Source organism: Gadus morhua, chromosome 7 (assembly GCF_902167405.1).
Source record: "Gadus morhua chromosome 7, gadMor3.0, whole genome shotgun sequence".
NCBI classification, from domain to species: Eukaryota; Metazoa; Chordata; class Actinopteri; order Gadiformes; family Gadidae; genus Gadus; species Gadus morhua.
In genome coordinates, this window is record NC_044054.1 from 30,158,430 (window position 1) to 30,171,002 (window position 12,573).

The window sequence follows — 12,573 nt, forward strand, 5'->3', positions numbered from 1 at the left end:
TTTGAATAAAAGCGTCTGCTAAATGCCCTAATTGTAAATTGACTCGAGGGGAAACGGTGGTTTGGATAAGAGTAACAGTAACACAGCTGATGGTGAACTGAGGACTTGATGCTCTGTGGCCTCAATTTATCTCAAATAAGGCCTCAGTCTTGAAGGCAGAGTCAGGATCGGACTGGGACTGAACATCGGTTCAGTCGGGACTTTGAAACAGACCCACCACCACACATACCATTTCTAAATAAATAGATTTACGTAAACATTAAAGCTTGGAGTCGGTGCTTCTATCCGGACATTGTAATGCTGCACCCCTACAGATTGCCTACAATAACTCTATCCTGTATTACTGGACTGTAATTTAGTGGACTCCCTATCAGTAAGGATTTATGGTCCCTCTACGAAACAGGGAGCAAGGCGATTCAAAGCAAAGGCGGCTGCTGCAAACCTGGAGCTACCACATGGGTAATCTGGGCCCAGGGGCCCCTTAACATGAAAGAGGGCTCCGGCGTTTTGAGGAAAATAATATTTTTTTCCTCCTGACTAAGCGGGTAACCAAGTGTTATCCTTCCGATATTTTCCAGACAAGATATTCGGTAGATGTGTCGTTGAAACATCCCTCTTTGATATGTTATGTTATTTTAAGTTTTTAGATCTGGTTGTCCATCTCTTTAAATTGTATTTGTTGCATGTGGCGTACAGTGGCTAAGCGTAGTTCTGCTAGGCCCCTGTGCAAGTCTTGCACTGGGCCCATTATGTTCCAAACCTTGAGGCTGGAGGGCGATCTCTGGTTGAGCAGTTGTTGATAGAGTGGGTTTGTTGGAGCTGGAGCAAGAGGGCATTGAGATAGTGGCAGTAGCCTCCAGGGCCAAGTTTCATGATAACAGTGGATCCATACTGTATTAAGGGCCCACTAGCACCTATATATAAGCATCCATAAAGAAGCATGCCAAGGGAACTTCAAGAAATTAAATTAATGTGTTTCAACAAAGAAAATGTGTGAGTTAGTTTCATTATTAGCCAGAATAAATATAACAATTTTCAGAACAAAAAATGAATGAAAAAAAGGAAAACAATAAAAAACATTTCAATTGGGTTTTGATTTTATTATTTAGATTGTGAAATATGGTTAATCTCTGTTAACAGTTTGAGAAAGATAAAAAATGCACTGTTTTGTCCGATCATTTTCTTCATCTTTTACATACATATATACAAATGAAGAACAGAAGTAGAAGACGAAGAAGCAGAAAGACACACCAGACATTCAAGCTTTTTCAAACATCAGGCAACATTTGGTAAAGCACTACTGAGGTTGCACACATTAGTCCTTGGAAGGTAAGTCCGGATTTCTCCTAAATATGCGTAAGACAGCGCCTCTGATCTCTTTGTTCTGCAGACAGTAGACGGAGGGGTTAATGAGGGATGGCACTAGCGTAGAGATGATCAGCAAAGCGTTTCTCTCTGTTAAGTTCAGCCTAACTCCCACTCTGGTTAACAGTATTGACACCAGCTTCGGAGCATAGAAAGAAACGACAGGGATGAAATGGCTGATGACAGTGCGGAACGTGCGCCCTCCTTTCTCCGTGCTTGGGAGCCTCAGCACAGTAAAGACAAGTTTCCCATAGGAAAGTAAGATCAATGGAAATTGCCCAGCGAATAGCCACAGACCAATTAAACTGGGCACGAACCAGTACGGTTCTGGATCCACACAGGCTGCCCTGATGATCGCTGCATAGTCACAGAAAACGTATTTGATCACAGGCTGACAGTACGGCAGCTGATCTGCAATGTAAGCCAACTTGCCAATGCAGCCAATACCCAAAAGCCAGGACACCACAATCAATAGGAACACTCGCTGGTTGGTCAGGATGGTGGCATAGCGTAAGGGCTCGCTGATGGCCACAGTGCGGTCCAGTGCCATCAGAGAGAGGGCCAGACACTGTGTGACGTCTCCTAGGTGGTAGATAAAGACGCGGGACAGGCAGGAGTGGTAGGAGACGGTTTTGTCCCCGGCCAGCAGAACAGAGATCATGGTGGTACTGGCACCGGTGGTGAACATGATGTCCACCAGAGCCAGGTTACAGATCAGCAGGTACATGGGGCGGTGCAGATGCCTGTCTGCGGAGATGATGCAGATGTTGGTGGTCGAGCCGAGGAGGGCCAGGCAGTAGGCCAGCAGGATCACAGTGCCCATCAGCTTGTGGTAGGGTAGGTGGTCAAAGCCTGTGATGGTGAACTCCACCACGTTCTGCCCTGAGAAGTTCACTAACGACATCCTCACGCAAGGGAACCTCGCTTGACGTGTTAAAGCCTGATTACAGTCATGAAATGATGATGCTAGACTGGAAGTTTGGTTCTAAGAAGTGTGCATTATAAAGGTGAGGTTCAGAAGCCGCAGCCTATGGGATGCATGGCAGGTGAGTCACGTGTTTTGGTCAAGTAGTTATTCTTTCCTCTGTGCAGAGGAAAGTCATATAGTCTAGTTTATTAAACCTCTAGTCGTCTCGCATGCTAATGCAGATGTCTCAACTGCAATAAATAATATATTTTCATTGCTGAAGTGTTAAGATTAGATTGAACCGTACAAAATGCAATTTTTGGGTGCTCATTCCATTAACACTATTTCCTGTCAATATTACATCACGGTTGTCAAAATAGTTTTGCAACATCAGTGAAGGTCGAGTTCAGCAGGTCCCGCCAGACCTAATTAAATGGTACCCTGTGGTCTTTAGGGACGTGAACCACACAAAACAAACACATGTTACGTTATGTTCATGTGGTGATGCTGGCTGAGGGGCCAGGTTGGGGTTCATCTGGCCTGGACACAAGGGTCAGCACCACTACTCTTGGGATGAGTGCCATGGGATCTGTAGTGACCACAGGGAGTCAGGATCCCTCTTGTTTTCATCGGGAAGGCAGGAATAAAGCCAAGAGGGAACTAGGATATACCTTACAGATTTAGGATCACAGTGTCCTAGCTGCTGCTTGTTTCCTTCAGGCCCTTTCCATGCCATTTCCTGCATGAGGTCAAACGTGAATGGGAACAGGGATAGATATTCCTGGAAATCTGCACGGACTGTTTGTTAACTCGCCCCATATATACCTTATCTCCAGCTTTTGGCATTGCCAAGCCATGTGTGAACGTGAGCTGCTGAAAGCATGTGTGAATAGTTTAAATCACTAGCGGTGCCTGAAATGTTATCCCAGTAATATACTGAGAACTATGCATAAGAGGAGCTTAGAGACACATGTGTGTCCCTAGAGGAGTCTGAACACCTGCAATGTGCTCAGTGAGCTAATGAGGCCTCTTATTAATTTACTGACAATAAGCTAATAACAGAGGGACTCTAGGGGAAACAGTGGTTTGGATAATAGTTACAGTAACACAGCTGATGGTGAACTGAGTTCTTGATCGGCTTAGCTCAGGAGTTAGAGCAGTTGTCTTGTAACCGAAAGGTTGCTAGTTCAATCCTAGCTGAGTGTTGATGTGTCCCTGAGGAAGACACTTTACCCTAACTGCTGCTGACGAGCTGGCGATCGCCTTGCATGGTTGACTTTGCCGTTGGTGTGTGAATGTGTGTATTAAACGATGTAAGTCGCTTTGAATAAAAGCGTCTGCTGAATGCCCTAATTGTAAATTGACTCGAGGGGAAACAGTGGTTTGGATAAGAGTAACGGTAACACAGCTGAGGATGAACTGAGGACTTGATGCTCTGTGGCCTCAATTTGTCTCAAATAAGGCCTCAGTCTTGAAGGCAGAGACATGATCGGACTGGGACTGAACATCGGCCCGGGACTTTGAAACAGACCCACCACCACACATACCATTTCTAAATATATAGATTTACATAAACATTAAATTTTGGAGTTGGTGCTTCTATCCGGACATTGTAATGCTGCACCCCTACAGATTGCCTACAATAACTTTATCCTGTATTACTGGACTGTAATGTAGTGGACTCCCCATCAGTAAGGATTTATGATCCCTCTACGAAAAAGGGAGCAAGGCGATTCAAAGCAAAGGCGGCTGCTGCAAACCTGGAGCTACCATATGGGTAATCTGGGCCCAGGGGCCCCTTAACATGAAAGAGGCCTCCGGCGTTTTGAGGAAAATAATATTTCTTTCCTCCTGACTAAGCGGGTAACCAAGCGTTATCCTTCCGATATTTTCCAGACAAGATATTCGGTAGATGTGTCGTTGAAACATCCCTCTTTGATATGTTATGTTATATTAAGTTTTTAGATCTGGTTGACCATCTCTTTAAATTGTATTTGTTGCATCCGGCGTACAGTGGCTTAGCGTAGTTCTGCTAGGCCCTGGTGCAAATCTTGCACTGGGCCCATTATGTTCCAAACCTTGAGGCTGGAGGGCGATCTCTGGTTGAGCAGTCGTTGATAGTGTGGGTTCGATGGAGCTGGAGCAAGAGGGCATTGAGATAGTGGCAGAAGCCTCCAGGGCCAAGTTTCATGATAACCATGGATCCATACTGTATTAAGGGCCCACTAACACCTATGTATAAGCATCCATAAAGAAGCATGCCAAGGGACCTTTAAGATGTTATGTTATATTAAGTTTTTAGATCTGGTTGACCATCTCTTTAAATTGCATTTGTTGCATCCGGCGTACAGTGGCTTAGCGTAGTTCTGCTAGGCCCCGGTGCAAGTCTTGCACTGGGCCCATTATGTTCCAAACCTTGAGGCTGGAGGGCGATCTCTGGTTGAGCAGTTGTTGATAGTGTGGGTTCGGTGGAGCTGGAGCAAGAGGGCATTGAGATAGTGGCAGAAGCCTCCAGGGCCAAGTTTCATGATAACCATGGATCCATACTGTATTAAGGGCCCACTAACACCTATGTATAAGCATCCATAAAGAAGCATGCCAAGGGACCTTTAAGAAATTAAATTAATTTGTTTCAACGAAGAAAATTTGTGAGTTGGTTTCATTATTAGCCAGAATAAATATAACAATTTTCAGAACAAAAAATGAATGAAAAAAAGGAAAATAATAAAAGAACATTTCAATTGGTTTTTGTTTTTATTATTTAGATTGTGAAAGATGGTTAATCTCTGTAAACAGTTTGAGAAAGATTAAAAATGCACTGTTTTCTCCGATCACTTTCTTCATCTTTTACATACATATATACAAATGAAGAACAGAAGTAGAAGACAAAGAATCAGAAAGTTTTTTCTAATTCAAGCTTTTTCAAACATCATGCAATATTTGGTAAAGCACTACTGAGGTTACACACATTAGTCCTTGGATGGTTAGACCGGATTTCTCCTAAATATGCGTAAGAGAGCGCCCCTGATCTCTTTGTTCTGCAGACAGTAGACGGAGGGGTTAATGAGAGATGGCACTAGCGTAGAGATGATCAGCAAAGCGTTTCTCTCTGTTAAGTTCAGCGTAACTCCCACTCTGGTTAACAGATCTGACACCAGCTTCGGAGCATAGTAACAAACAACAGGGATGAAATGGCTGATGACAGTGCGGAACGTGCGCCCTCCTTTCTCCATGCTTGGGAGCCTCAGCACAGTAAAGACAAGTTTCCCATAGGAAAGTAAGATCAATAGCAACTGCCCAGCGATTAGCCACAGACCAATTATACTGGGCACGAACCAATACGGTTCTGGATCCACACAGGCTGCCCTGATGATCGCTGCATAGTCACAGAAAACGTATTTGATCACAGGCTGACAGTACGGCAGCTGATCTGCAGTATAAACCAATTTGCCCATGCAACCGATCCCCAAAAGCCAGGACACCACAATCAATAGGAACACTCGCTGGTTGGTCAGGATGGTGGCATAGCGTAAGGGCTCGCTGATGGCCACAGTGCGGTCCAGTGCCATCAGAGAGAGGGCCAGACACTGTGTGATGTCTCCTAGGTGGTAGATGAAGACGCGGGACAGGCAGGAGTTGTAGGACACGGTTTTGTCCCCGGCCAGAAGAACAGAGATCATGGTGGTACTGGCGCCGGTGGTGAACATGATGTCCACCAGAGCCAGGTTACAGATCAGCAGGTACATGGGGCGGTGCAGACTCCTGTCTGTGGAGATGACGCAGATGTTGGTTGTGGAGCAGAGGAGGGCCAGGCAGTAGGCCAGCAGGATCACAGTGCCCATCAGCTTGTGGTAGGGTAGATGGTCGAAGCCCGTAATGGTGAACTCTGCCACGTTCTGCCCTGAGAAGTTCACTAAAGACATCCTCACGCAAGGGAACCTCCCTTGACGCGTTAAAGCCGGAGCACAGTCATGAAATGATGATGCTAGACTGGAAGTTTGGTTCTAAGAAGTGTGCATTATAAAGGTGAGGTTCAGAAGCTGCAGCCTATGGGATGCATGGCAGGTGAGTCACGTGTTTTGGTCAAGTAGTAATTCTTTCCTCTGTGCAGAGGAAAGTCATATAGTCTTGTTTATTAAACCTCTGGTCATCTCGCATGGTAATGCAGATGTCTCAACTGCAATAAATAATATATTTTCATTGCTGAATCCAAACAAGTGTTAAGATTAGATTGAACCGTACCAAATGCAATTTTTGGTTGCTCATTCCATTAACACTAACTCCTGTCAATATAACATCAGGGTTGTCAAAATAGTTTTGCAACATCAGTGAAGGTCGAGTTCAGCAGGTCCCGCCAGACCTAATTAAATGGTACCCTGTGGTCTTTAGGGACGTGAACCACACAAAACAAACACACGTTACGTTATGTTCATGTGGTGATGCTGGCTGAGGGGCCAGGTTGGGGTTCATCTGGCCTGGACACATGGGTCAGCACCACTACTCTTGGGATGAGTGCCATGGGATCTGTAGTGACCACAGGGAGTCAGGATCCCTCTTGTTTTCATCGGGAAGGCAGGAATAAAGCCTAGAGGGAACTAGGATATACCATACAGATTTAGGATCAGTGTCCTAGCTGCTGCTTGTTTCCTTCAGGCCCTTTCCATGCCATTTCCTGCATGAGGTCAAACGTGAATGGGAACAGGGATAGATATTCCTGGAAATCTGCACGGACTGTTTGTTAACTCGCCCCATGTATACCTTATCTCCAGCTTTTGGCTTTGCCAAACCATGTGTGAAGGTGAGCTGCTGAAAGCATGTGTGAATAGCATAAATCACTAGCGGTGCCTGAAATGTTATCCCAGTAATACACTGAGAACTATGCGTGAGAGGAACTTAGAGACACATGTGTGTCCCTAAAGGAATCTGAACACCTGCAATATGCCCAGTGAGCTAATGAGGCCTCTTATTAATTTACTGACAATAAGCTGATAACAGAGGGACTCGAGGGGAAACAGTGGTTTGGATAAGAGTTACAGTAACGCAGCTGATGGTGAACTGACGTCTCGATCGGCTTAGCTCAGGAGTTAGAGCAGTTGTCTTGTAACTGACAGGTTGCTAGGTCAATCCTAGCTGAGTGTTGATGTGTCCCTGAGGAAGACACTTAACCCTAACTGCTCCTGACGAGCTGGCGGTCGCCTTGCATGGTTGACTTTGCCGTTGGTGTGTCAATGTGTGTATTAAACGATGTAAGTCGCTTTGAATAAAAGCGTCTGCTAAATGCCCTAATTGTAAATTGACTCGAGGGGAAACGGTGGTTTGGATAAGAGTAACAGTAACACAGCTGATGGTGAACTGAGGACTTGATGCTCTGTGGCCTCAATTTATCTCAAATAAGGCCTCAGTCTTGAAGGCAGAGTCATGATCGGACTGGGACTGAACATCGGCCCGGGACTTTGAAACAGACCCACCACCACACATACCATTTCTAAATATATAGATTTACGTAAACATTAAAGCTTGGAGTCGGTGCTTCTATCCGGACATTGTAATGCTGCACCCCTACAGATGGCCTACAATAACTCTATCCTGTATTACTGGACTGTAATGTAGTGGACTCCCTATCAGTAGGGATTTATGGTCCCTCTACGAAACAGGGAGCAAGGCGATTCAAAGCAAAGGAGGCTGCTGCAAACCTGGAGCTACCATATGGGTAATCTGGGCCCAGGGGCCCCTTAACATGAAAGAGGCCTCCGGCGTTTTGAGGAAAATAATATTTTTTTCCTCCTGACTAAGCGGGTAACCAAGTATTATCCTTCCGATATTTTCCAGACAAGATATTCGGTAGATGTGTCGTTGAAACATCCCTCTTTGATATGTTATGTTATTTTAAGTTTTTTGATCTGGTTGACCATCTCTTTAAATTGTATTTGTTGCATGTGGCGTACAGTGGCTTAGCGTAGTTCTGCTAGGCCCCGGTGCTAGTCTTGCACTGGGCCCATTATGTTCCAAACCTTGAGGCTGGAGGGCGATCTCTGGTTGAGCAGTTGTTGATAGTGTGGGTTTGTTGGAGCTGGAGCAAGAGGGCATTGAGATAGTGGCAGTAGCCTCCAGGGCCAAGTTTCATGATAACAGTGGATTCATACTGTATTAAGGGCCCACTAGCACCTATATATAAGCATCCATAAAGAAGCATGCCAAGGGAACTTTAAGAAATTAAATTAATTTGTTTCAACAAAGAAAATGTGTGAGTTAGTTTCATTATTAGCCAGAATAAATATAACAATTTTCAAAACAAAAAATGAATGAAAAAAAGGAAAACAATAAAAAAACATTTCAATTGGGTTTTGATTTTATTATTTAGATTGTGAAATATGGTTAATCTCTGTAAACAGTTTGAGAAAGATAAAAAATGCACTGTTTTGTCCGATCACTTTCTTCATCTTTTACATACATATATACAAATGAAGAACAGAAGTAGAAGACGAAGAAGCAGAAAGACACACCAGACATTCAAGCTTTTTCAAACATCAGGCAACATTTGGTAAAGCACTACTGAGGTTACACACATTAGTCCTTGGATGGTTAGACCGGATTTCTCCTAAATATGCGTAAGACAGCGCCCCTGATCTCTTTGTTCTGCAGACAGTAGACGGAGGGGTTAATGAGAGATGGCACTAGCGTAGAGATGATCTGCAAAGCGTTTCTCTCTGTTAAGTTCAGCCTAACTCCCACTCTGGTTAACAGTACTGATACCAGCTTCGGAGCATAGTAACAAACAACAGGGATAAAATGGCTGATGACAGTGCGGAACGTGCGCCCTCCTTTCTCCGTGCTTGGGAGCCTCAGCACAGTAAAGACAAGTTTCCCATAGGAAAGTAAGATCAATGGCAACTGCCCAGCGATTAGCCACAGACCAATTATACTGGGCACGAACCAATACGGTGCTGGATCCACACAGGCTGCCCTGATGAACGCTGCATAGTCACAGAAAACGTATTTGATCACAGGCTGACAGTGAGGCAGCTGATCTGCAATGTACGCCAATTTGCCAATGCAACCGATCCCCAAAAGCCAGGACACCACAATCAATAGGAACACTCGCTGGTTGGTCAGGATGGTGGCATAGCGTAAAGGCTTACTGATGGCCACAGTGCGGTCCAGTGCCATCAGAGAGAGGGCCAGACACTGTGTGACGTCTCCTAGGTGGTAGATGAAGACGCGGGACAGGCAAGAGTTGTAGGAGATGGTTTTGTCCCCGGCCAGCAGAACAGAGATCATGGTGGTACTGGCGCTGGTGGAGAACATGATGTCCACCAGAGCCAGGTTACAGATCAGCAGGTACATGGGGCGGTGCAGACGCCTGTCTGTGGAGATGACGCAGATGTTGGTGGTGGAGCCGAGGAGGGCCAGGCAGTAGGCCAGCAGGATCACAGTGCCCATCAGCTTGTGGTAGGGTAGGTGGTCGAAGCCTGTGATGGTGAACTCTACCACGTTCTGCCCTGAGAAGTTCACTAACGACATCCTCACGCAAGGGAACCTCCCTTGACGTGTTAAAGCCTGATTACAGTCATGAAATTATGATGCTAGACTGGAAGTTTGGTTCCAAGAAGTGTGCATTATAAAGGTGAGGTTCAGAAGCCGCAGCCTATGGGATGCATGGCAGGTGAGTCACGTGTTGTGGTCAAGTAGTTATTCTTTCCTCTGTGCAGAGGAAAGTCATATAGTCTAGTTTATTAAACCTCTGGTCGTCTCGCATGCTAATGCAGATGTCTCAACTGCAATAAATAATATATATTTTTTATAAAGTTTTAATATAAAAAATTAGATAGATTGAACCGTACAAAATGCAATTTTTGGTTGCTCATTCCATTAACACTAACTCCTGTCAATATTACATCACGGTTGTCAAAATAGTTTTGGAACATCAGTGAAGGTCGAGTTCAGCAGGTCCCGCCAGACCTAATTAAATGGTACCCTGTGGTCTTTAGGGACGTGAACCACACAAAACAAACACATGTTACGTTATGTTCATGTGGTGATGCTGGCTGAGGGGCCAGGTTGGGGTTCATCTGGCCTGGACACAAGGGTCAGCAACACTACTCTTGGGATGAGTGCCATGGGATCTGTAGTGAACACAGGGAGTCAGGATCTCTCTTGTTTTCATCGGGAAGGCAGGAATAAAGCCTAGAGGGAACTAGGATATACCTTACAGATTTAGGATCACAGTGTCCTAGCTGCTGCTTGTTTCCTTCAGGCCCTTTCCATGCCATTTCCTGCATGAGGTCAAACGTGAATGGGAACAGGGATAGATATTCCTGGAAATCTGCACGGACTGTTTGTTAACTCGCCCCATGTATACATTATCTCCAGCTTTTGGCTTTGCCAAGCCATGTGTGAACGTGAGCTGCTGAAAGCATGTGTGAATAGTATAAATCACTAGCGGTGCCTGAAATGTTATCCCAGTAATATACTGAGAACTATGCGTGAGAGGAGCTTAGAGACACAGCTTTAGGGACACTCTGTGTCCCTAAAGGAATCTGAACACCTGCAATATGCCCAGAGAGCTAATGAGGCCTCTTATTAATTCACTGACAATAAGCTGATAACAGAGGGACTCGAGGGGAAACAGTGGTTTGGATACGAGTTACAGTAACAAAGCTGATGGTGAACTGACGTCTCGATCGGATTAGCTCAGGAGTTAGAGCAGTTGTCTTGTAACTGGAAGGTTGCTAGTTCAATCCTAGCTGAGTGTTGATGTGTCCCTGAGGAAGTCACTTAACCCTAACTGCTCCTGACGAGCTGGCGGTCGCCTTGCATGGTTGACTTTGCCGTTGGTGTGTCAATGTGTGTATTAAACGATGTAAGTCGCTTTGAATAAAAGCGTCTGCTAAATGCCCTAATTGTAAATTGACTCGAGGGGAAACGGTGGTTTGGATAAGAGTAACAGTAACACAGCTGATGATGAACTGAGGACTTGATGCTCTGTGGCCTCAATTTATCTCAAATAAGGCCTCAGTCTTGAAGGCAGAGTCAGGATCGGACTGGGACTGAACATCGGCCCGGGACTTTGAATCAGACCCACCTCCATACATACCATTTCTAAATATATAGATTTACATAAACATTAAAGCTTGGAGTCGGTGCTTCTATCTGGACATTGTAATAATGAACATTCTCACAAAGGATCTTTCATTCAGTGTGTTTCCCAAAACTCCTCTTAACATGAACGTGCGTGCACTGCTCTAACGACGTTTGTAGAATTTAAACTGTCCACTGACATGGTGCTGAAATGGGCTCTATAGGAGGGGGAGACGCAGGAATTTTGTGAGATTAAACTGTATATTTTGGGACAGTAAAAAAAAAATCTTCACATCAAGGCCAATAGCAGAGTAACCTACGAAAATAATAGACTACAATAATATGAATGCTAAAAATATCAAAACGCAATTGATTAGGCCTAAGCCGACATATGCTATATCTGTCCTTATCCTGAACGTACTGTGTGTACATTGGCGCACCCTCTCTAGCCTAGAATCTTTGGTGTAAACATTAAAAATGCAACGTTCCATTCATTCATTATCATTTGAACGCAGAAGCTTGCCATTGACACGGCTATTGCGTTTGATTGGTCAATTTTGGCTCTCCATCTATTTTTGGAATTTTTAATTGCTGCAATAAATGTTGTTGACTTCGAACATGTCTCTGTCTTTGCTGTTTAAATCTAACATTAGTTTATGAGTAATATATTGGCGGTAACCACTGTTTTGGGGGTATTGTGAAATTGCGCCAGCTGGACATTCACCGGTATTGGATGTATTTTAATAAAACACTTCCAATACCACTGAATGTCCAGGTGGTGACTCCACTGAGGCTAAAGTAACGATGCTCTTAGCACTCTACGAGCACCCCTGGAACCCTTGTTAGCTACGAGTGTTTTCACAACGTTCGTTACGCAACGAGGTTTTTGGGAAACTGTGAAAACTGTACGATGCTCGTACGACGAACTTCACAAACCACTTGGGCTAACGATAACTTTCGGGAAACTGAGCCCAGGTCTCCCTTCTCCCCCTTCTCCATGCTGTCGCTATTGTCAACATTGCTAACGCTAGCACTAGCAGCAACCGATGGTCCTCAAAATGCATCCAATCCTGGCAATTTGGAGTTGCGCACATCCAGATCTTTCATATCTTTACCTTTTTTTTGCATCACTTTTTGGCTTGATGAACATTGCTGCTGAAAGCTTGGCTTTCAATAATTAATATGTTAGACGACACTCTCAGGAAAGACAGCCTTAGAATATA

General features: G+C 44.7%; 3 protein-coding genes across 3 annotated transcripts; all 3 read right to left on the reverse strand.

The window, feature by feature from the left end:
- Nucleotides 1–1,315: 1,315 nt before the first annotated feature.
- On the reverse strand, nt 1,316–2,318 carry LOC115547137 (olfactory receptor 10G4-like). Its single transcript, XM_030361105.1, has one exon. It carries the CDS (start codon nt 2,267–2,269, stop codon nt 1,316–1,318), a length of 954 nt encoding a protein of 317 aa, XP_030216965.1. The 5' UTR covers nt 2,270–2,318.
- A 2,785-nt stretch (nt 2,319–5,103) lies between these two features.
- LOC115547806 (olfactory receptor 6Y1-like) lies at nt 5,104–6,249 on the reverse strand. The gene has a single exon (XM_030362263.1). The coding sequence runs from the start codon at nt 6,193–6,195 to the stop codon at nt 5,257–5,259; it is 939 nt and encodes a 312-aa protein (XP_030218123.1). The 5' UTR covers nt 6,196–6,249; the 3' UTR covers nt 5,104–5,256.
- Nucleotides 6,250–8,854: 2,605 nt separating this feature from the next.
- On the reverse strand, nt 8,855–9,793 carry LOC115547138 (olfactory receptor 10G4-like). Its single transcript, XM_030361106.1, has one exon. It carries the CDS (start codon nt 9,791–9,793, stop codon nt 8,855–8,857), a length of 939 nt encoding a protein of 312 aa, XP_030216966.1.
- Nucleotides 9,794–12,573: the final 2,780 nt, after the last annotated feature.

Excerpts from the sequence above, each read along its gene's own strand:
- LOC115547137 (XM_030361105.1), bottom strand. The coding sequence starts at position 2,269 with ATGTCGTTAGTGAACTTCTCAGGGCAGAACGTGGTGGAGTTCACCATC.
- LOC115547138 (XM_030361106.1), bottom strand. The coding sequence starts at position 9,793 with ATGTCGTTAGTGAACTTCTCAGGGCAGAACGTGGTAGAGTTCACCATC.
- LOC115547806 (XM_030362263.1), bottom strand. The coding sequence starts at position 6,195 with ATGTCTTTAGTGAACTTCTCAGGGCAGAACGTGGCAGAGTTCACCATT.